This window comes from Oryx dammah, unplaced genomic scaffold, assembly GCF_014754425.2.
Source record: "Oryx dammah isolate SB20612 unplaced genomic scaffold, SCBI_Odam_1.1 HiC_scaffold_13, whole genome shotgun sequence".
Classification (NCBI taxonomy): domain Eukaryota; kingdom Metazoa; phylum Chordata; class Mammalia; order Artiodactyla; family Bovidae; genus Oryx; species Oryx dammah.
Genome location: NW_024070197.1, coordinates 21,417,886 through 21,438,695, shown reverse-complemented (window position 1 = coordinate 21,438,695; position 20,810 = coordinate 21,417,886). Strand labels below are relative to the sequence as shown.

General features: G+C 42.7%; 1 protein-coding gene across 1 annotated transcript in view; it reads left to right on the top strand.

The window, feature by feature from the left end:
- The first annotated feature begins 677 nt into the window (after positions 1-677).
- Positions 678-20,810, top strand: part of GPATCH1 (G-patch domain containing 1) — a 53,806-nt gene continuing 33,673 nt past the window's right edge. The window contains exons 1-5 of the mRNA XM_040253159.1: positions 678-780; positions 7,605-7,739; positions 16,327-16,412; positions 18,044-18,204; positions 20,036-20,133. Coding sequence (XP_040109093.1) covers positions 708-780; positions 7,605-7,739; positions 16,327-16,412; positions 18,044-18,204; positions 20,036-20,133 — 553 coding nt within the window. The 5' untranslated portion in view covers positions 678-707. The remainder of the gene's footprint in view (positions 781-7,604; positions 7,740-16,326; positions 16,413-18,043; positions 18,205-20,035; positions 20,134-20,810) is intronic.

Here is a 20,810-nt window from a genome sequence, read left to right as displayed (position 1 = left end):
TTTCTCCTTTTCTTTTGATCTCTTTTTCTGTTATTTTTCTCTTTGACCAAGTGTTGCCCCAAACTCCCTTCCCTGTGGGCATCAGGGTACCCCCTGCCTGTGAATCGTTTCACAGGTCTGGAAGGGGACTACACTTACTACCCCTAAGGGTGTTATACGGAAAGAGGAGCCTGCCAGGCTATAGTCCATGGGGTGGCAAAGAGTGGAACACGACTAAGGGCTGAAACAACAAGGGCGCTATATTCAGATAGCGCGCGCATGTGTGGGGTAGAGGCAAATTCCCCGCACATGACAGCGGGAGCACTGCGGGGAGCAGAGTCTGCCAGGAGGTTAAGTTGGGAAAGGGTCTGGACCGGTTCCGGGAGGAGTGTGGGGCTGCGCAGATTTCATGGAGAACCAGCAGTCGGACAGCAGGGTGCGTTCCACTCTCTCCCAGGCGCCTCCTCCAGACCTGCACCTGGTGCAGTTAGGATGGGACGTCGTGGCAGCCAAAGCCTCCGCGGCAACTCCTGCGGGGGTCTGCCTCCAACAAAACGGGTTTGAGAACCACCAGACGCAGATCCCAAGAAAGAAGATTGCCTGGCGGGGTCAGCACTTTTCACGACTCACGCTTACAACTCCTAGCGGTTCGCGGAGAAAAAAGTGCGGAACATGTTTGGCCGCTTGAGGCCGCCGTAGCAAGGGGGCGGGGTCCGGAAGGGAGCAGTATGGCGGCGCTGGACAGTGACAGCGACGAGGATTTGGTCAGCTATGGGACTGGCCTGGAGCCGCTGGAAGAAGGTGCGGGCTACATTCGTCGCCAGGGCCTCTGGCAGACAGGCTGGGGGTCCAGGGTTTGGGGCCAAAACACTCAACCCTGTGCCAGACCTTTTCTGGCACTGGGGGAAAGGCTTGCGTGCTACGGGCTCTGGGAACAGCGTCCAGAAAGGCGTGCACTGTGCTTTCGGGGTGATTATATTTTGGAGGGACGGATGAAAGGCCTGGAGGGATGGGAAATAGAAAGATGACAATAGGTTCGTGTGAGAGCCGAGTTAGGGGAGCAGTGGTGGTCAGGCGATCATCTATGTCGTCCTTTCCTACGACAGGACGTTTGAGTTCAGACCTGAAACAGAGACAGGAAGCAACGGTACGAAGATTTGGGTGAAGAGCATTTTAGGCAAGGCGAACAGCAAGTGCAAAGGCTCTGAAGTCGGAGCCAGTTTGGCAAATTGAGGAACAGGCCGGACTGTTGTGGGTGGAGCATACAGCACCCGGGCGAGGCTGGCAGAAGATGATCTCAGAGGAGGTGGGGATTGAACCTTACTTGGTGTGGTCAGGGAGTTTGAATTTTAATACCAAGTGTAGAAGAGTCATGGGGAAGGGGTTACACAAAGGAGGGATGTATGTTTTTAGGTTTATTCTATCCTTGATTTTGTGAGTAGGCTGGTTGGGGGTGGGTAGGAGTGAAGCAGGGAGATTAGCAAAATTAGGGCGATGATGGTGGCGGCGGTAAGTAGTGGTGAGTTGAGGGTACTTTGAAAGCAGAGCTGACCGCGAACTTGCTGGTGGAATGTAGGGGTGAGAGCAAGATGAAGCAAGATTCTCTTCCATGTTTCTGGTCTGATCCACTTCATGACTTGATTTGTTCAGTAAAGTTTGTATTGACTAGCCAGTAAGGACTGATGGCAGTGCTAGCCCCGTGGAGGAAGACAAAGGAAATATGGTGGGCGAGGAGTTATTTGCAGACTCCTTTTTTCCCCACCGCGACCTCATCCTGTCAGCTTGTTTGTACTTCTGGGACATAGCCACTGATGACCCTCTTATTCCCTACAAACAGTTCAAATCATTAGAAACTTCTGCCAGATGCTGGCCCTGTATCTATTCTCTGAGTACAAAAGACAAAGAAATGCTAGTCTCCTGAAAGCTTCTTATGTATTTAAAGACACCCCTTGCATTTCCTCTAAGACATCTCTGTACCACACTCAGTTCTCTAATAAATTCAGTTTAAAGTCCCCTCAACCCTAATTTGTCAAAGCTTTTATCCAAGTATGGGACCAGAGTGTGGGTAAAGTGGGGCCATCACTAGGTGCGTCCTTTATTTTAGGCTGTATTTCTTTAATACAATCTAAGATTGCATGGGGTCTCCACAGTGGCTAAGTGGTAAAGAATCTGTCAGCAGTTCAGGAGCGGCAGAAGATGTGGGTTCGATCTCTGGGTGGAGAAGATTCCCTGAAGAAGGGAATGGCTACCCGCTCCAGTATTCTTGCCTGGAGAATCCCATGGACAGAGGAACCTGGCGGGCTGCAGTCCATAGGGTCACCAAGAATCGGACACGACTGAAGTGACTTAGCATGAACACACACGCACGCAAGATCACAGTGGCTGTATCGGCAAACACATCATCCCATGATTCCAAGGAATTTATTGACAAAGATACTTGATTCAAGGAGTTTCGAATCTAGTTGAAAACAAAAGTATGTGATTCACAAGCGCAAAAGTATGTCAAGTAGAGGAGAAATAACCTACACAAGCTAACAGGGAAACCTGAGAATGCAGGATAGGACCCCCTGAAAACTGGTTGGAATTTAGGTATGCAGAATGAGGAAGGGTTAAACACGCATGGGTGGAGGTTATTATAGCCTGTCAGGAAGGAGTTTGGGTCATTTCTATATTTCTGCTCACGGTTGTTTCCTTGCGAAGTGACTTATTGTAAGTCATCAACTGTTTGATCTATATTTTTCTAATTCTTCCTGTTTTGATGGTGTACAAAATCTGGAATGAAGCCTAATGGTCTAGGCAGTCTTTTGAAGTAGAGTGAACTTTTTTTTCCTGGCCTAAAATGATCTTTTAACTTCTCATCACTAGAAGTTTTTGAGGACTGATTCATTGTTACCTAAGCACTTTGAAGTTAAAACACACTCTGACTTCATTTTACAATATAACATAGGAGACCAATAACCACTTTTACCTCCTGCTTTGAAACTTTAGTGACAGGTTAGACAAACATTGGTAGAGGAGAGACTCTATTATTTAATTAAAGTTGTTGGCCCTGACAGAAAGTTTTATTGGTTAAGAGACAGTGAAAGGATTCCCTGATGGTCCAGTGATTAAAATACTTCGCCTTCCAATGCAGGGGGTGTGGGTTTGATCCCTGGTCAGAGAGCTAAGACCCCACATGACTTGGGGCCAAAAAACCAAGACATAAAACAAGCAATATTGTAACAAATTCAATAAAGACCTAAAACATGATCCACATTAAAAAAAAAAATCTTAAAAAAAGACAGTGGAGCTTAGCTCAGTGCTCTGTGGTGACCTAGAGAGTTGGGATGGGGGCTTGGGAGGGATATATATATACACACACACACATATATATAGCTGATTCACATTGTTGTGCAACAGAAACTAACACAACGTTGTAAAGCAGTTATATTCCAATTGAAAAAACAAACAGAACCTTCAAAAAAAAAGAAAAGAGACAATGACTGATCTGTATACACAGACTCTTAGACACATAGGTGCTCTGGCCTGGAAGAAAGAGGCCTTGGGGCTTATCTTCCCTTAGATACATTCACTTGGCTGTAGAAACCTCATCTCCAGCTCATCCTGCACTCAGATTAATAGGACCATTTTCTTCTTCCTCCTGCTGTGATTCTCCCACTTAAAACTACCTTTGACTCCCAGTCACCCACAGGACATGCCTGGAGCCTGCAGCACTGTGTTCCATGGCTGCTGCACCATCTGTCCTTCTTATGTATGTATGTATTTAGTTTTGGCTGTTCTGGGTCTTAACTGCTGTGTGCGGGCTTTCTTTAGTTGCAACGAGCAGGAGGTTGCTCTTCATTGCTGTACAGGGGCTTCTCATTGTGGTGGCTTCTCTTGTTGCAGAGCACGGGCTCTAGAGCATGGGCTCCGTAGTTGTGTTGCCAGGGTTTAGCTGCCCCACAGCATGTGGGATATTCCTGGAGCAGGGATCGAACGCGTGTCCCCTGCATTGACAGGCAGATTCTTAACCACTGGACTACCAGGGAAGCCCCCGTCTGCTCTTCTGGTTCCATATTCCATGGCTTCCTTCCAGTCAGACTGTATTACTTTCTCTAACATCTTACCTTCCCCTGTTAGACCTTCTGTTTACTGTTTACTGATGGAATGAATGCCTCTGGGTGACTCTGATGTTGTGGGCCTTGCACATTGTCAGAGCAGTTCCTATACACGCAGGTCTGCTCTGCTAGACTCTGAGTGCCCTGGGAACAGGAGTGGAGTTGTGTTTAGTTTTCCACACCCAGGTCTAGAACAGACTGGCTTCCTCCAGAAGACCCTCAGTAAACTCCTGGTGGGGGACAAGTAAAGGACAGACTGGGTTGCATCCCTGACTTGAGTTGAAATCTGATTTCAGTTTTGTGCTTATTGCTTGTGGAGCTTAAGGCACTTCTTTAATCAGAGCGTCCTTATCAGGGTATGATAAATGAGATAATATGTGTGAAAGGAAAGGATTAGTTATTATTAGCAGTGATAATTGTCATAGGGCCTCCCTAAAATGCCACTGCCCCCTGGAGTTTTCTTGTGCTGTGATTAGAGCTGGTGCCTCTCACTCAGGAGCGCCATGGAGCCTAGTGGCTCCCACACTGCGTGGCCCCCAGCATCTGCTGCTGGGTTCTGCTTAGTTGTCAACCAATCTTATCTCCGTTTTCAGCTCAGGAGTACCCGGAGAACCAAGCAAGACAGAACCTTGAGTTGGTGGGACCTGTCCTCTCTCACCTTAACCCGGTGGTTCGCAACTAGGGATGAATTTGCCCTCCAAGGGACTTTTGGCAATGTCTGAAGACATTTTTGGTTGTCATGCTTTATTGGGACAGGGGTGTTACTGGCATCTAGTGTTATAGGCTAGGGATGCTGCTAACCATGCTGTGGTGTACAAGTCAGTCCCGCCTACCTAGGGATTATCCAGCACAGACGCACCACTCCATCTTAGCCTGGAATCATGCCAGGTGCGCCTGCGGTAATGGAGCCTGTGGGCTGCGTTTCTAAGAAATGGTGAAAATCGTGGATTGGGGGACCCAAGTTGTGATTCAGTTCTTTAGAATGAAATGAAATTTCTAACTTATACTAACCAAGCTTTGCTATGGCCAGCAACTGTGCTCAGCTCCTCACATGTGGTTTTTAATCCTTAGTGCCATCCTACAAGGTGGTTCAGTTATTACCCTAATTTTGTAGTCGTGGAGACTGAGGCTTAGAGAAATCAAGAAACTTGCCTAAGGTCACAAACCTAGCAAGTAGGAGGGTAGGTTATATTCTAGAAATGACCTAAAGTCTCTATAAGCTACAAGTAAGAATTTAGGGCTATGAGGGTAAACATTTGTTTACTTTTTGTTCCATTATCCAGAAGTAATGACAGGCTTAATTATTGCAGTAACAGGTGCCCAGGGCCTTAGGACATGTCTTACCTTCTGTATGTGCTACTACTTTATTGGTGTTCAGTCACCAAGTTGTGTCCGACTCTTTGAGATCCCATGGACTGCAGCTTGTCAGGCTTCCCTCTCCCTCACCATCTCCCAGAGTTTGCCCAAGTTCATCTCTGTTGAATCGGTGATGCCATCCAACTATTTCATCCTCTGTCACCCTCTTCTCCTTCTGCCTTCAATCTTTCCTAGCATCAGGATCTTTTACAGTGAGTCAGCTGTTTGCATCAGGGGGTCAAAATATTGTAGCTTCAGCTTCAGCATCAGTCCTTCCAAGAAGTATTCAAGGTTGATTTCTTTTAAGAATGACTGGCTTGCTTTCCAAGGGATCTCAAGAGTCTTCTCCAGCACCACAATTTGAAAACATCAATTCTTCAGTGCTCTGCCTTCTTTACTGTCCAGCTCGCACATCTGTACATGTCTGCTGGAAAGGCCGTAGCCTTAACTACTACCAATAGCAATAGAAGCTGGTACTTTAAAGGTATTTATTTGGGTGTCCCTCTTTTTACCAAGCACTTTACATGCATTTTCTGATCTAATTTGCATAACGACTCTATGAAATAGATGTTGCCATTAGTGTCATCTTGTTTTATAGATGAGGAAATTGAGGCACAGAGAGGTTAAGATGACCAAAATCCCAGTGCTAGTAAAGGTGGGCTTGCTGTGACTCCACTCAGAGCACTTAACTACTACGTAACTTGCTTTCTGAACTGAATGTTTGAAAATAACTTGATGGTTACTTTTTATTTTCAATAGATACAGACATTTTCATTGGAATTGATAAAATTAGGCAGTGTTTTGTGCTGTAGTACCTGAAACTTTAAATGTAGGGAATTTATAGGTGAGACTGAAATTTTTGTTTGTTTGGGTTTTTTTGGCTGAAACTCGTGGGCTGAGGAGACTGGTGGGCTACAGTCCATGGGGTCATAAAGAGTGAGACACAACTGAGAGACTAAGCACACAAACACATATGTCATGGGGGAATCTCAGTTCCCTGACCGGGGATCAAACCTGTGCCCCCTGTGATGGAAGCCCAGAGTCTTAACCACTGGACAGCCAGAGAAGCCCAAAGGCTAAAGTGTTTTAAATTCCTGTTTTGTTTGTGTGATATTTTGTTGGACTTCCCTGGTGGTTCAGACTGTGAAGAATCTGCCTACAATGCAGGAGACCCGGGTTTGATCTCTGGGTTGGGAAGATCCCCTGGAGAAGGGAATGGCTACCCACTCCAGGATTCTTGCCTGGAGAATGCCATGGACAGAGGAGCCTGGTGGGCTCCCATGGGGTTGCAAAGAGTCCGACCCGACTGAACTACTAACACTCACTCACTAGTTTGTATGATTTAGCAACTCAGCCCTTTCCAGCAAAGTAGGAAAAGGAATAAATTTAAAGAACAGCAACTGTAGTCCATGGGGTTGCAAAGAGTCAGACACAACTTAGCAAATAAACAACAACAAAACTATGGAATCAAGAGAGTTCCAGAAATAAGGAAACTTAAGCTTTGGGGAAAATGGGCAATATCAGTGGAAGAATTCTGGACTCAGGGATGCCATGAATTTCCAGAAGAGATGTAGAAGTGCTTCTCTCTGCCATAACCCTCTGCGCGCTCTGTGCCCCTCCAGCAGCTTGCCTGCCTGCCTGCCAGCATGTTTCACCTCCATGGGTTGGAACCCTCGCCCCAGTGTGATTCAGTTTCATAATGGAACTTAGTGGGAAAATCAGGCCACTTTTGCTAAAACTTATTTCTAATATAAATATTAAAACAGATATCTATAATTTTCTTAGAACTGTAAAGAAAATATATATAAAATATTAAATATATTGTTTTAATTGATAAAACATATTGTTTGATAATATATATTGTTTTCTAAGCTACACACTCTATTAAAATCTAGGAAAAGCAACTTGAGTTATATTTGAAACTACAAGAAGTGAACAATTGATTATGTTTAAGAAATGATCTTTGGGACTTCTCTGGCAGTCCAGTGGGTAGGACTCAGTGCTTCCACTGTGGGGGACCTGGGTTGGATCCCTGGTCAGGGAACTGAAATTCTGTGAACTGTGTGGCATGGCCAAAAAATAAATAAATAAAACAGTGATATTTCCCCTAAATCCTCTATAACCTTCCACTGCCTTCTCTCTCATTCAAAAAAATTTTTTTTTCTTTTTCAGGCGAGAGACCAAAGAAGCCAATTCCTCTTCAGGATCAGACCGTCAGAGATGAAAAAGGAAGGTATAAACGATTTCATGGAGCCTTTAGTGGAGGTTTCTCTGCTGGTTACTTCAACACTGTTGGCTCAAAAGAAGGTAGGATTTTCTTAATTACAGCGACTGTATGGCTAAAGCAAATGATTGAAATATAATAAGATTTTCACTCCTCTGCTCCCCTCACCCCCACCCCCAGCAATGCTCCCTTTAAAAAAACTTTAAAAAACATATTAGTGTAGCATTAGCTGGAAAGTTTGTTTGGGTTTTTCCGCACAGTGTAATGGAAAGGTATTGGCCAACCCAGTAAGTACACTGTAGTCATTTGTGTTGTTTGGATGTTTCCAGAGTGAACTTGTGTGTTGTTTATTGATTACAACCTGAAGGTTTGACTTAAAAAAAAAAAAAGATACATCCTAACCAGATAATTGGACTTCCCAGGTGGCACTACTGGTAAAGAACCCACCTGCCAATACAGGAGACCTAAGAGATGAGGGTTTGATCCCTGAGTGGGGTAGATCCCCGGGAGGAGAGCGTGGCAACCCACACTCCAGCATTCTTGCCTGGAGAATGCCATGGACAGAGGAGCCTGGCGGGCTGCAGTCCATGGGGTCGCAGAGAGTCAGACAGGACTGAAGCGACCTAGCACAGCACAGCGCAACCAGGAGATTAAATGATGATAGTGACTTCTGGTTTCTACTGCATCTCGCCTCGGGCAGTGCGCTCGCGCGGTTCACTCAGGGCATCATCACCTCACATGACTCAGTGCCCAAGGAGGGCAAGTGTCACCGCTGTTTTGTGGGTGAGGGCACTGCAGGTCTTGGCCCTGGGGCCCACAGTATCACTTCTCAGTACATGTTGTCCACCTGGAGAAAAGAAAAGTCAACCAAATTTTTTTACATCATGCAACATCGTAAATTCTGTACTGTTTAATGTATGTTTTAAAAAAATGTTTTAACAGAGAAACTGAAAGAAAATGACTTATGTATATCAAATATGAATTAAAATGACTGGTTAACTCACCTAGCAATTATTAAGAACAAGATGAGCCAAATCTGTCATAGATTTTTTAAAAAAATTACTCATACATAACAATAATAGTAAAATAAAGATGGAAAACGATACAAGAAAGTGGAAGGTAGAAAGCAGGTGAGAAAAATAATTAGGGTAAATAAGATGTTTTATGACCTTCTTTCAATATCAAGAATGTATAAAGATCAATTCAATGAGCAAATGATCAAAGTATTTGAACAGTTTACTCCAGAAATGCTACATAGAATGTTCAGCCTTATTATTATGAAAAGCAAAATTAGATAACTAAGGCACTATTAAAGAAGCATATTTATAAAATGTTAAAAATGGCAGTAGGGCTTGTGAAGAAAGAAATATACGAGTACACTACTGATGGTTATAATTATGGCTGTATGTATATTATAATTAAAAACTAAGACCAGCTCAAATGATTAGTCTTCACAGATAGACTGTGATATGTTAATACACTGGAATATCTCCTTACCTTTAGGAGTGACAGATTCAAGCAGTGTGCAGCTACAGGGCAAAGACTGTAGGAATCCAAAATGGGGAAGCTGCTGGGCCCAGTGTATTCCCTGGGAAAGCTGACCTTCACTCTCCTGGAGTTTCTCCCAAATTGTCCTGGAAGCCTGCTCCACCCACATACTGGGTATAGGTCTGCTCCATACTTCTCAGCTCCTCAAGCCTCTGGCGGGAAGTCAGAAAGGACGTGAGAGAAAATTAAAACAGTTTATCTTAGAGGGTTCTGGATAAATTTGACTTCCAGTGCAATTTCTGTCTGTAGGCACGGCGCAGGCTTGGTAACCATGAGTGGGGAACAGGGGTGTTAGTTATAGGACTCAGGAATTTGATGGAGTTGGGGGCCTGGTATGGATGGCCGTTGCTGACCTTAGACTGTGCTGTGCTAGGTTGCTCAGTCTTGTCTGACTCTTTGCGACCCCATGGACTGTATCCCGCCAGGCTCCTCTGTCCATGGGATTCTCCAGGCAAGAATGCTGGAGTGGGTTGCCATTTCCTCCTCCAAAGGATCTTCCTAACCCAGGGATTGAGCCCAGGTCTCCCACACTGCAGGCGGATTCTTTACCATCTGAGCCACCAGGGAAACCACCCTTAGACTAACCAGGTTGAATCCTTTCATGGCTGACTAATGCGCCTGACGTAGTGTTTCTTTGATTCGTTAGTGTGTGCGTGTTAAGTTGCTTCAGTCCTGTCTGACTCTTTGCAGCCCAGTGGACTGCCTGCCTGGCTCCTCTGTCCATGCAGTTCTCCAGGCAGGAATACGGGAGTGGGTTGCCATGTTCTCCTTCGGGGATCTTCCCTAACACAGGGATTGTACCCGTGTCTCCTGCGGCTCCCGCATTGCAGGTGGATTCTTTACAGCTGAGCCACCAGGGAAGCCCCTTGATATATTAGTATATTTTGCTATCCTGGTGGTCTCAGGGAGGGCCTTCCTTTTAAGGTGATCTTACATCTTTCTTCTCAGATCTAGTTGGGTTCCTTTCACTGTTTAACTTTCTTTTTTTTAATTTATTTTTTATTGAAGGATAATTGCTTTACAGAATTTTGTTGTTTTCTGTCAAACCTCAACATGAATCAGCCATAGGTATACATATTCCCCTCCCTTTTGAACCACCCTCCCATCTCCTGCCCCATCCCACCCCTCTAGGTTAATACAGAGACCCTATTTGAGTTTCCTGAGCCATACAGCAAATTCCCGTTGGTTATCTATTTTACATATGGTAATGTAAGTTTCCATGTTACTCTTTCCATACATCTCACCCTCTCCTCCCCTCTCCCCATGTCCATAAGTCTTTCCTCTATGTCTGTTTCTCCATTGTTGCCCTGTAAATAAATTCTTCAGTATCATTTCTCTAGATTCCATATATCTGCATTAAAATACGATTTTTTCTCTTTCTCTTTCTGACTCACTTCACTCTGTATAATAGGTTCTAGGTTCATCCACCTCATCAGAACGGACTCAAATGCATGCATTTTTATGGCTGAGTAATATTCCATTGTACATATGTACCACAGCTTCTTTATCCATTCATCTGTCGATGGACATCTAGGGTGCTTCCATGTTCTAGCTATTGTAAATAGTGCTGCAGTGAACAATGGGATACATGTGTCTTTTCAATTTTGGTTTCCTCAGGGTATATGCCTAGGAGTGGGATTGCTGGGTCATTTGGTGGTTTTATTCCTCGTTTCTTAAGGAATCTCCATACCGTCTTCCATAGTGACTGTATCAGTTTACATTCCCATCAGCAGTGCAAAAGCTTTCCCTTTTCTTCATACCCTCTCAAGCACTTATTGTTTGTAGACTTTTTGATGATGGCCATTCTGACTCGTGTGAGGTGATATCTCATTGTAGTTTTGATTTGCATTTCTCTAATAATGAGCAGTGTTGAGCATTTTTTCATGTGCTTGTCAGCCATCTGTATGTCTTCTTTGGAGAAATGTCTTTTTAGGTCTTTTCCCCACTTTTTGATTGGGTTGTTTGTTTTTGTGGCATTGAGTTGTATGAGCTGCTTGTATATTTTGGAAATTAATCCTTTGTCAGTTGTTTCATTTGCTATTATTTTCTCCCATTCTGACTATTATCTTTTCACCTTGCTTATAGTTTCCTTTGCTGTGTAAAAGCTTTTAAATTTAATCAGGTCCCACTTGTTTACTTTTGTTTTTATTTCTGTTACTCTAGGGTGTGGGTCATAGAGGATCTTGCTTTGATTTATGTCATTGAGTGTTCTGCCTATGTTTTCCTCTAAGAGTTTTATAGTTTCTGGTCTTACATTTAGGTCTTTAATCCATTTTGAGTTTATCTTTGTGTATGGTGTTAGGAAGTGCTAATTTTATTCTTTTACGTGTAGCTGTCCAGTTTTCCCAGCACCACTTATTGAAGAGGCTGTCTTTGCTCCATTGTGTATTCTTGCCTCCTTTGTCAAAAATAAGGTACCCATAGGTCCATGGGTTTGTTTCTGGGCTTTCTGTCTTGTTCCGTTGGTCTAGATTTCTGTTTTTGTGCCAGTACCATACTGTCTTAATGACTGTAGCTTTGTAGTATAATCTGACGTCAGGAGGGTTGATTCCTCCAGCCCCATTCTTCTTTCTCAAGACTGCTTTGGCTATTTGAGGTCTTTTGTATTTCCTTATGAATTGTGAAATTTTTTGTTCTAGTTCTGTGAAAAATGCCATTGGTAATTTGATAGGGATCACATTGAATCTGTAGATTGCATTTGGTAGTATAGTCATTTTCACAATATTGATTCTTCCTACCTAGGAATATGGAATATCTCTCCATCTGTTTATGTTGTCTTTGATTTCTTTCATCAGTGTCTTATAATTTTCTGTGTACAGTTCTTTTGTCTCCTTAGGCAAGTTTATTCCTAGATATTTAATTCTTTTTGTTGCAATGGTGAATGGGATTGATTCCTTAATTTCTCTTTCTGATCTTTCATTGTTAGTATATAGATGCAAGTGATATCTGTGTATTGATTTTGTATACTGCAACATTGCTAAATTCACCGATTAGCTCTGGTAATTTTCTGATACTATCTTTAGGGTTTTCTGGGTACAGCATCATGTCATCTGCAAACAGTGAGAACTTTACTTCTTTTCTGACCTGGATTCCTTTTATTTCTTTTTCTTCTCTGATTGCTAGGACTTCCAGAACTATGTTGAATATTTAGTGGTGAAAGCAGATACCCTTGTCTTGTTCCTGGTCTTAGGAGGAATGCTTTCAGTTTTTCACCATTGAGAATAATGTTTGCTGTAGGCTTATCATATACAGCCTTTACTATGTTGAGATAGGTTCCTTCTATGCCCAGTTTTTGAAGGGTTTTAATCATAAATGGGTGCTGAATTTTGCCAAAGGCTTTTTCTGCATCTATTGAGATGATCATATGGTTTTTGTCTTTCACTTTGTTGGTATGGTGTGTCACATTGATTGATTTGCGTATATTGAAGAATCCTTGAATTCCTGGAATAAACCCAACTTGATCATGGTGTATGAGCTTTTTGATGTGTTGCTGAATTCTGTTTGCTACAATTTTGTTGAGGATTTTTGCATCTGTGTTTATCAGTGATATTGGCCTGCACTTTTTTTTTATTGTGTTTTCTTCTGGTTTTGGTATCAGGATGACGGTGGCCTTGTAGAATGAGTTTGGAAGTGCTCCTTCCTCTGCAATCTTTTGAAAGAGTTTTAGAAGGATAGGCATTAGCTTTTCTATAAATATTTGATAGAATTCTCCTGTGAAGCCATCTGGTCCTAGGCTTTTGTTTTTTGGGAGATTTTTGATCACAGCTTCAATTTCAGTGCTTTTGTTTTTTGGGAGATTTTTGATCACAGCTTCAATTTCAGTGCTTGGGTTTCAGTAATTGGGTTGTTCATAATTTCTGTTTCTTCCTGGTTCAGTCTTGGAAGATTGACCTTTTCTAAGAATCTGTCCATTTCTTCCAGGTTATCCATTTTATTGCCATATGGTTGTTCATAATAGTCTCTTATAATCCTGGTATTTCTGCATTGTCTGTTGTAACCTCTCCTTTTTCATTTCTAATTTTGTTGATATGATCCTTCTCTCTTTTTTTCTTGATGAGTCTGGCTAAAGGTTCGTCAATTTTGTTTATCATCTCAAAGAATCAGCTTTTAGTTTTATTAATCTGTACTATTGTTTCTTTCATTTCTTTTAAATTTATTTTTGCTTCGACCTTTATGATTTCTTTCCTTCTACTAATTTTGGGTTTTTTTGTTCTTCTTTTTCCAGTTGTTTTAGGTGTAAAGTTAGGTTGTCTATTTGATGTTTTTCTTGTTTCTTGAGGTAGGATTGTTTTGCTATGAACTTCCCTCTTAGAACTGCTTTTCCTGCATCCCATAGGTTTTGAGTTGTCGTGTTTTTATTGTCATTTGTTTCTAGAAATTTTTTGGTTTCCCTTTGATTTCTTCAGTAACCTGCTGGTTCCTTAGAAATATGTTGTTTAATCTCCATGTGTTTGTGTTTCTTACAGTTTTTTTCTTGTAATTGATGTCTAGTTTCATAGCATGTGGTTGGAGAAGATGCTTGATATGATTTCAGTTTTCTTAAACTTACTGAGGTTTGATTTGTGACCCATGATGTGATGATGTCTCCTGGAAAATGGTCCATATGCACTTGAGAAGAAGGTATATTCTTCTGTATTTGGATGGAATGTCCTGAAGATATCAATGAGATCCGTCTCATCTAATGTATCATTTAAGCCTTGTGTTCCTTATTAATTTTCTCTTTTGATGATCTGTCCATTGGTGTGAATGGGGTGTTAAAGTCTCCTACTATTATTGTGTAACTGTCAATTTCTCCTTTTATGTCTATTAGTGTTTGTCTTATGTACTGAGGTGCTCTTATGTTGGGTACATAGATATTTACAATTGTTATGTTTTCCTCTTGGATTGATTCCTTGATCATTATTTAGTATCCTTCCTTATCTCTTGTAATCCTTATCTCTTCTTTATTTTAAAGTCTATTTTGTCTGATATGAGGATTGCTACTCCAGCTTTCTTTTGCTTCCCATTTGCATGCAATATATTTTTCCATCCTCTCACTTTCAGTCTATATGTGTCTTGAGGTCTGAAGTGGGTTTCTTGTAGACAGCATATATATGGGTCCTGTTTTTGTATCCATTCAGCCAGTCTGTGTCTTTTGGTTGGAGCTTTTAATCCATTTACATTGAAAGTAATTATTGTTATATATGTTCTTATTGCCATTTTCTTAATTGTTTGGGGTTGATTTTGTAGATCTTTTTTCTTCTCTTGTGTTTTTTGATTATATAAGTCCATTTAACATTTGTTGTAAAGCTGGTTTGGTGGTACTGAGTTCTCTCAACTTCTGCTTGTCTGAAAAGCTTTTTATTTCTCCATCAATTTTGAATGAGATCCTTCCCAGGTACAGTAATCTTGGTGGTAGATTTTTCCCTTTGAGTACTTTAAATATATCCTGCCATTCCCTTTTGGCCTGCAGAGTTTCTGCTGAAAGATCAGCTGTTAAGCGTATGGGGTTTCCCTTGTATGTTACTTGTTGCTTCTCCCTTGCTGGTTTTAATATTCTTTCTTTGTGTTTAGTCTTTGTTAGTTTGATTAGTATGTGTCTTGGCGTGTTTCTCCTTGGGTTTATCCTTGGGACTGTTTGTGCTTCTTGGACTTGATTGACTATTTCCTTTTCCATGTTGGGAAAATTTTCAACTATAATCTCTTTGAAATTTTTCTCATACCCTTTCTTTTCCTCTTCTTCTGGGACCCCTGTAATTCGAATGTTGGTGTGTTTGATATTCTCTCAGAGGTCTCTGAGACTGTCCTCAGTTCTTTTCATTCTTTTTACTTTATTCTGTTCTTCAGAAATTATTTCCACTATTTTTTCTTCCAGCTCACTGATTTGTCCTTCTGCTTCAGATATTCTGCTATTGATTCCTTCTAGAGTATTTTTAATTTCAGTAATTGTGTTGTTTGTCTCTGCATGTTTATTCTTTAATTCTTCTAGGTCTTTGTTAATTCATTCTTGCATTTTCTCCGTTTTGTTTTCAAGGTTTTTGATCATCTTTACTGTCGTTATTCTGAATCCTTTTTCAGATAGTTTGCCTATTTCCTCTTCATTTATTTGGACTTCTGTGTTTCTAGTTTGTTCCTTCATTTGTGTAGTATTTCTCTGCCTTTTCATTATTATTTTTTTAAAACTTATTGTGTTTGAGGTCTCCTTTTCCCAGGCTTCAAGGTTGAATTCTTTCTTCCTTTTGGTTTCTGCCCTCCTAAAGTTGGTCCAGTGGTGTGTGTAAGCTTGTATAGGGTGAGTTGTGCTAAGTTTTTGTTTGTTTTTTCTCTGATGACCAAGGCTGACGGAGGTCGTAATCCTGTCTGCTGATGATTGGGTTTGTATTTTTGTTTCGTTTGTTGTTTAGATGAGGCGTCCTGCACAGGGTACTACTGGTGGTTGGGTGATACCGGCTCTTGTATTCAAGTGGTTTCCTTTGTGTGAGTTCTCACTATTTGATACTTGCTAGGGTTAGTTCCCCTGTAGTCTAGGATCTTGGAATCAGTGCTCCCACTCCAAAGGCTCAGGGCCTGAACTCTGTTTATCCATGCAGCTTTTCATCCACTCAACCATCAGGTGTTCTGATGATCCCGCTGTGCTCCAGGCACAGAGCTCTGAGCTAAGGACTCAAAGACAAAGGGTTCTTGCACATAAGAGAGTAAGACAGTGTGTATTCTTTCTCTGATGACTCTTCTGGGAGCCTGCTTTTGAATTGCTGGCTCAGGAACCCAGGCTCCTGCCATGTTGTGGCTCCATGTTCCTCTAAGTCCGTGGAGTTCTTGCTATTCAATCATCTCAGTTCAGTTCAGTCACTCAGTCATGTCCAACCCACTGTTTAGCTTTCAATGTATAATTTGATTTCTCTTGGTTGCAAATTCTTCTGTGGAAAGAAGAATTTCTCGCTGTATCCCCTAAGTTCTGACAACAAGGCATGTGGAAATTAAAAGTTCATGTGGCCTAATTGTGTCTATGTAAGCAGTGAGCTGAGAAGTCACTGAGAATTTGTAGTTATTGGAGGTTTCAATTCCATATGTGTTATTTAGTTATTTAGTAATAAACCAAAATACCATCTATAATTATAATGTTCTAAACTCTTTTCTTTCAAGGATGGACACCCTCTTCCTTCGTGTCTTCACGACAGAACAGAGCAGACAAGTCTGTTCTTGGTCCCGAAGATTTTATGGATGAAGAGGTGGGTGTGCAGAACTATAACCACTACTTTGCCAGTGGGATGTGGGTAGGCAGTTGCTGTAGCACCTTCTCTCTTCCTGGAAAGTCCAGTATACGATCTCCTCTTTGTAAGATTTTATCTTTTCGGTATTTGGACTTTATAGTGCCCTGTATGTGAATGGATTCTCATTCATTGGTGTAGTGCCTGAACAGGCTGGTGCCAGTTTCTAAAGTCAAGAGTGTAAGCAGAAGGTCATATATCGGCAAATTTACTTGAAAATGCCCCAACTGCCCCAAAAGTGCAACGTCTGCTGAGCTGAGTCCATAGCCTTCCACAGCGACTCTTAAAACACAAACTGCTGTTTCAGTTCAGTTCAGTTCAGTCGCTCAGTCGTGTCCAACTCTTTGTGACCCCATGAACCGCAGCACACCAGGCCTCCCTGTCCATCACCAACTCCCAGAGTTCACCCAAACTCATGTCCATTGAATGCGATACTGCTGTTTAAGGAGGAGTAAATGACTAGAGAAGGGAGTGAAAGGAAGTCCCATGCAGGCATTTGCGTGTCTCATTAAAGCGACCATGACTGCCAGCTTCTTAGGCTAAACAGTGGGGGATTCAAAAGTGGTCCTGCAGCCCAAAGGTTAGGCTCTGTTTTCTTATAAAATTAAACCTGTTCTTTAAAACCTATTCATGGGTTCATTTGTGATAAAGATTAAATAAAGTACTTATTTCGGCATGCTTTAGGCTGCCGGTGAAAGGCCAGGGGTGGTCCCTTTCCTGTTTGACCTGTATAATCTACGAGGAGGCATATCTAATGAAACAAGTCTGGATGTCAGCAGGGTCCCAGGTTCTTAGTAATCTTCTGCACATGAGCTTGTCCTTACACGAGCTTTCTTTGCCGTTGTGAGGTGGCTGTGGTAGTTCGAGGCAGCACATCTGTGATGACGTTACCCAGTGGAAGGAGGACTTTCTTCTTGGAATCTTTTCTTGAGAGCAAAGAAATCATTTGGTGGTTTTCCCTCACATCTGCTCTGGTGAATTCTTTTATACCCATTCTTAAAGCAGTCCCTGGCAGGGAAAATGGGATCAGAATGCCTGGCTTAGATAAGACATGAACCACCACCCGCCTCCTGAACCCTCCATACCCCACCAGAGACACCAGTCCTGAAGTGCACGGTGGCTCAGAGCAAGGCTGGTGCCTGGACAGCCTCAGGGCTCTGTGGGGAAAGAGGAAAGGGCCTTGGTTTTTGGACATGCTGCCGACGGTAACTGCTTCAGTAAACGCAAAAGCTCCTAACACTAAGCCTGGCACAGAGGTGCTCCTGAATACTTGCTGACTGCGACTCTAAGGTTACCCCCTTCACACTGACCTTTGAGATATTGTCCAAGAAGAACAAACAACACAGCCCTTACTTCCTGTCTTCCTAGGGTGGCATTGCCTGTAGTGGCTTCACCGAGTAGCCACTGTCAAGCAACTTTGTTGTTGGCCACTGGCCTTAACTTATCCAAAATCACTGTGAAAGTCAGCTGCTCTGCTGATCCTTAACTCAGTTTCATAGTTTTAACTTTTTTTTTTTCAGAGAAATAAAGCCATGTGATGAATCGTAATTACTTTCCAAATAATGTGAGTAATTCTTTTTTTTTTTTTTAAGGATCTTAGTGAATTTGGGATAGCACCTAAATCAATTGTTACCACAGACGATTTTGCTTCTAAAACCAAAGATCGGATACGAGAAAAGGCTCGGCAATTAGCAGCGGCTACTGCCCCTATTCCTGGAGCCACTCTGCTTGATGACCTGATAACACCAGCGAAGTAAGAAGGATTTTTTTGGTAATTAATTCATTTATGTAGCTGCACTGGGTCTTGGTTGAGGCTTCTAGGACCCTTGATCTTGGCACGCAGGCTCTTTTAGTTGCAGCTTGTGGGATCAGCTGGTAAAGAATCCACCTGCAATGCAGGAGACCTGGGTTCGATCCCTGGCTTGAGAAGATCCCCTGGAGAAGGGAAAGGCTACCCACTCCAGTATTCTGGCCTGAAGAATGCTATGGACTACATAGTCCATGGGGTCGCAAATAGTAGGACACGACTAGGCGACTTTCACACACTCACTGTGGGATCTTTGGTTGCGGCATGTGTGATCTCGTTCCCTAACCATAGAGGGAAACCAGTCCCCTGCATCGGGAGCTCAGAGTCCTAGCTGCTGGACCACCAGGGACATCCCTAGAAGAATTTAATTGTGACTTCTCTGATCTTGGCACCAGTTCCTTGCCTATGTATGATAATCTTGTTGTTCAGTTGCTCAGTCATGTCCGACCCTTTGCAACCCCATGAACTGCAGCACACCAGGCTTCCTGTCCTTCACTATCTCCCTGAGTTTGCTCAGACTCATGTCTACTGAGTCAGTGATGCCTTCCAACCATCTCATCCTCTGTTACCCTCCTTCTCCTCTTGCCCTCAATCTTTTCCAGTGAGTTGGCTCTTTGCATCAGGTGGCCAAAGTATCGCAGCTTCAGCTTTAGCACCAGTCCTTCCAAAGAATACTCAGGATTGATTTCCCTTAGGATTGACTGGTTTGATTTCCTTGCTGTCCAAGGGACTCTCAAGAGTCTTCTCCAGCGCCACAGTTCGAAAGCATCAAGTTTTTGGTGCTCAGCCTTCTTTATGGTACAACACTCACATCCATACATGACTATTGGAAAAATCATAGCTTTGACTAGATGGACCTTTGTTGGCAAAGTGATGTCTCTTTTAAATACACTGTCTAGGTTGGTCATAGCTTTTCTTCCAAGGAGCAAGCATCTTTTAATTTCATGGCTGTAGTCACCATCCGCATTGATTTTGGATCCCAAGAAAATGAAATCTGAGACTGTTTCCACATTTTTCCCATCTATTTGCCATGAGGTGATAGTACTGGATACCATGATCTTTGTTTTTTGAATGTTGAATTTTAAGCCAGCTTTTTCATTCTTCTCTTTCACCCTCATCAAGAGGCTCTTTAGTACCTTTTCACTTTCTGCCATTAAAGTGGTATCATCTGCATGTCTGAGGCTGTTGATATTTCTCCTGGCAATCTTGATTCCAGCTTGTGATTTATCCAGCCTGGCATTTTGCATGATGATAATCCTAATTAAGGTTGATTTGGCTACAAGTAGGAGAAGCCCTCTTAGCCTAGCTTGAGTACAAAAGGGGGTTTTGCTAAAAGGACCTTGTGCTGTTACTACATGGCATACTCTAGAACTCTAGCCACTGGCTGTGTTACTGGAGGCTGCAGAGCTCTTAGGAGCTGGTGCGGCTTCCCTCTGACCCGCTGCCTCCCAGTTTTAAGGGCTCTCTTCTCATTCTACCCTCCCATTCTGCATGCTTCCTTGTTCTGCTCCTGGGCGTGTGGCCTGATTTGGCAGCCTCGGACCATCATGGCTTCCCAGGCCACATGCTTGGCATCTGTGTGCCTGTCCCAAAGCCCTGAGAGAGGGGGCATCTGATGGACTTCCCCAAGTTCAGTCAGCTGTGGTGAGAATAGCAGGGCCATGCACTCCTAACAGGGATGGGAGAAGGGCTCAGGCATGACAGATATATGAGTTGCTTGTTTCCTGCCGTTCCTTGGTGTTTTAAAAAGTTCATTGTTGGTACCTTGATATCCTAGATTATCTATTGGTTTTGAATTGCTAAGAAAAATGGGTTGGAAGGAAGGACAAGGAATTGGTCCTCGAGTAAAGAGGAGACCACGCCGACAGAAACCTGGTATGTATATTGATTCCTATTAATTCTGCAGCATACTTTTAAAAAATATTTACTTGGCTGTGCCAGGTCCCAGTTGTGGCATGTGGGATCTTTGACCCTTGCTGCCTCAGTTGTGGCATGCAAACTCTTAGCTGTGCCATGCAGGCTTTTTTTTTTTTTTTTCCAAAATTATGTATTTATTTATTTATTTGGCTGTGCTGGGTCTTAGCTACAGCACTCAGGATATTTGATCTTCATTGCAGCATGTGGGATCTTTAGTTGGGGCCTATGAACTCTTAGTTACGGTTTGTATTATCTAATGTCATGACCAGGGATTGAACCCAGGCCCCCTGCATTGGGAGCATGGAATCTTAGCCATTGGGCCATCAGGGAAGTCCCCTACAGCATACTTTTTGATGACTATCTGTTTCTAGAAATAAGATTGCTGGGTCAAGTGATGTGCACATATTTTAAGGTTTTTCGCCTGTAATGCGAGATAACTTTCTGGCAGGATTGTACTATTTTACATTCCCACCAGCAGCCTATGAAAGTTCTTGTTTCCTACCTTTACCAAAACAGTGTTGTAGCTTAACATGGTTATTTTCTGTTTATTCCTGTCCCGTGGTCTCCCCAGCCAGACTGTGAACTCGTGGAGGAAGCAGTACTTTCTTTCCGGTTCCCCGTGGTTCTGGGCAGTA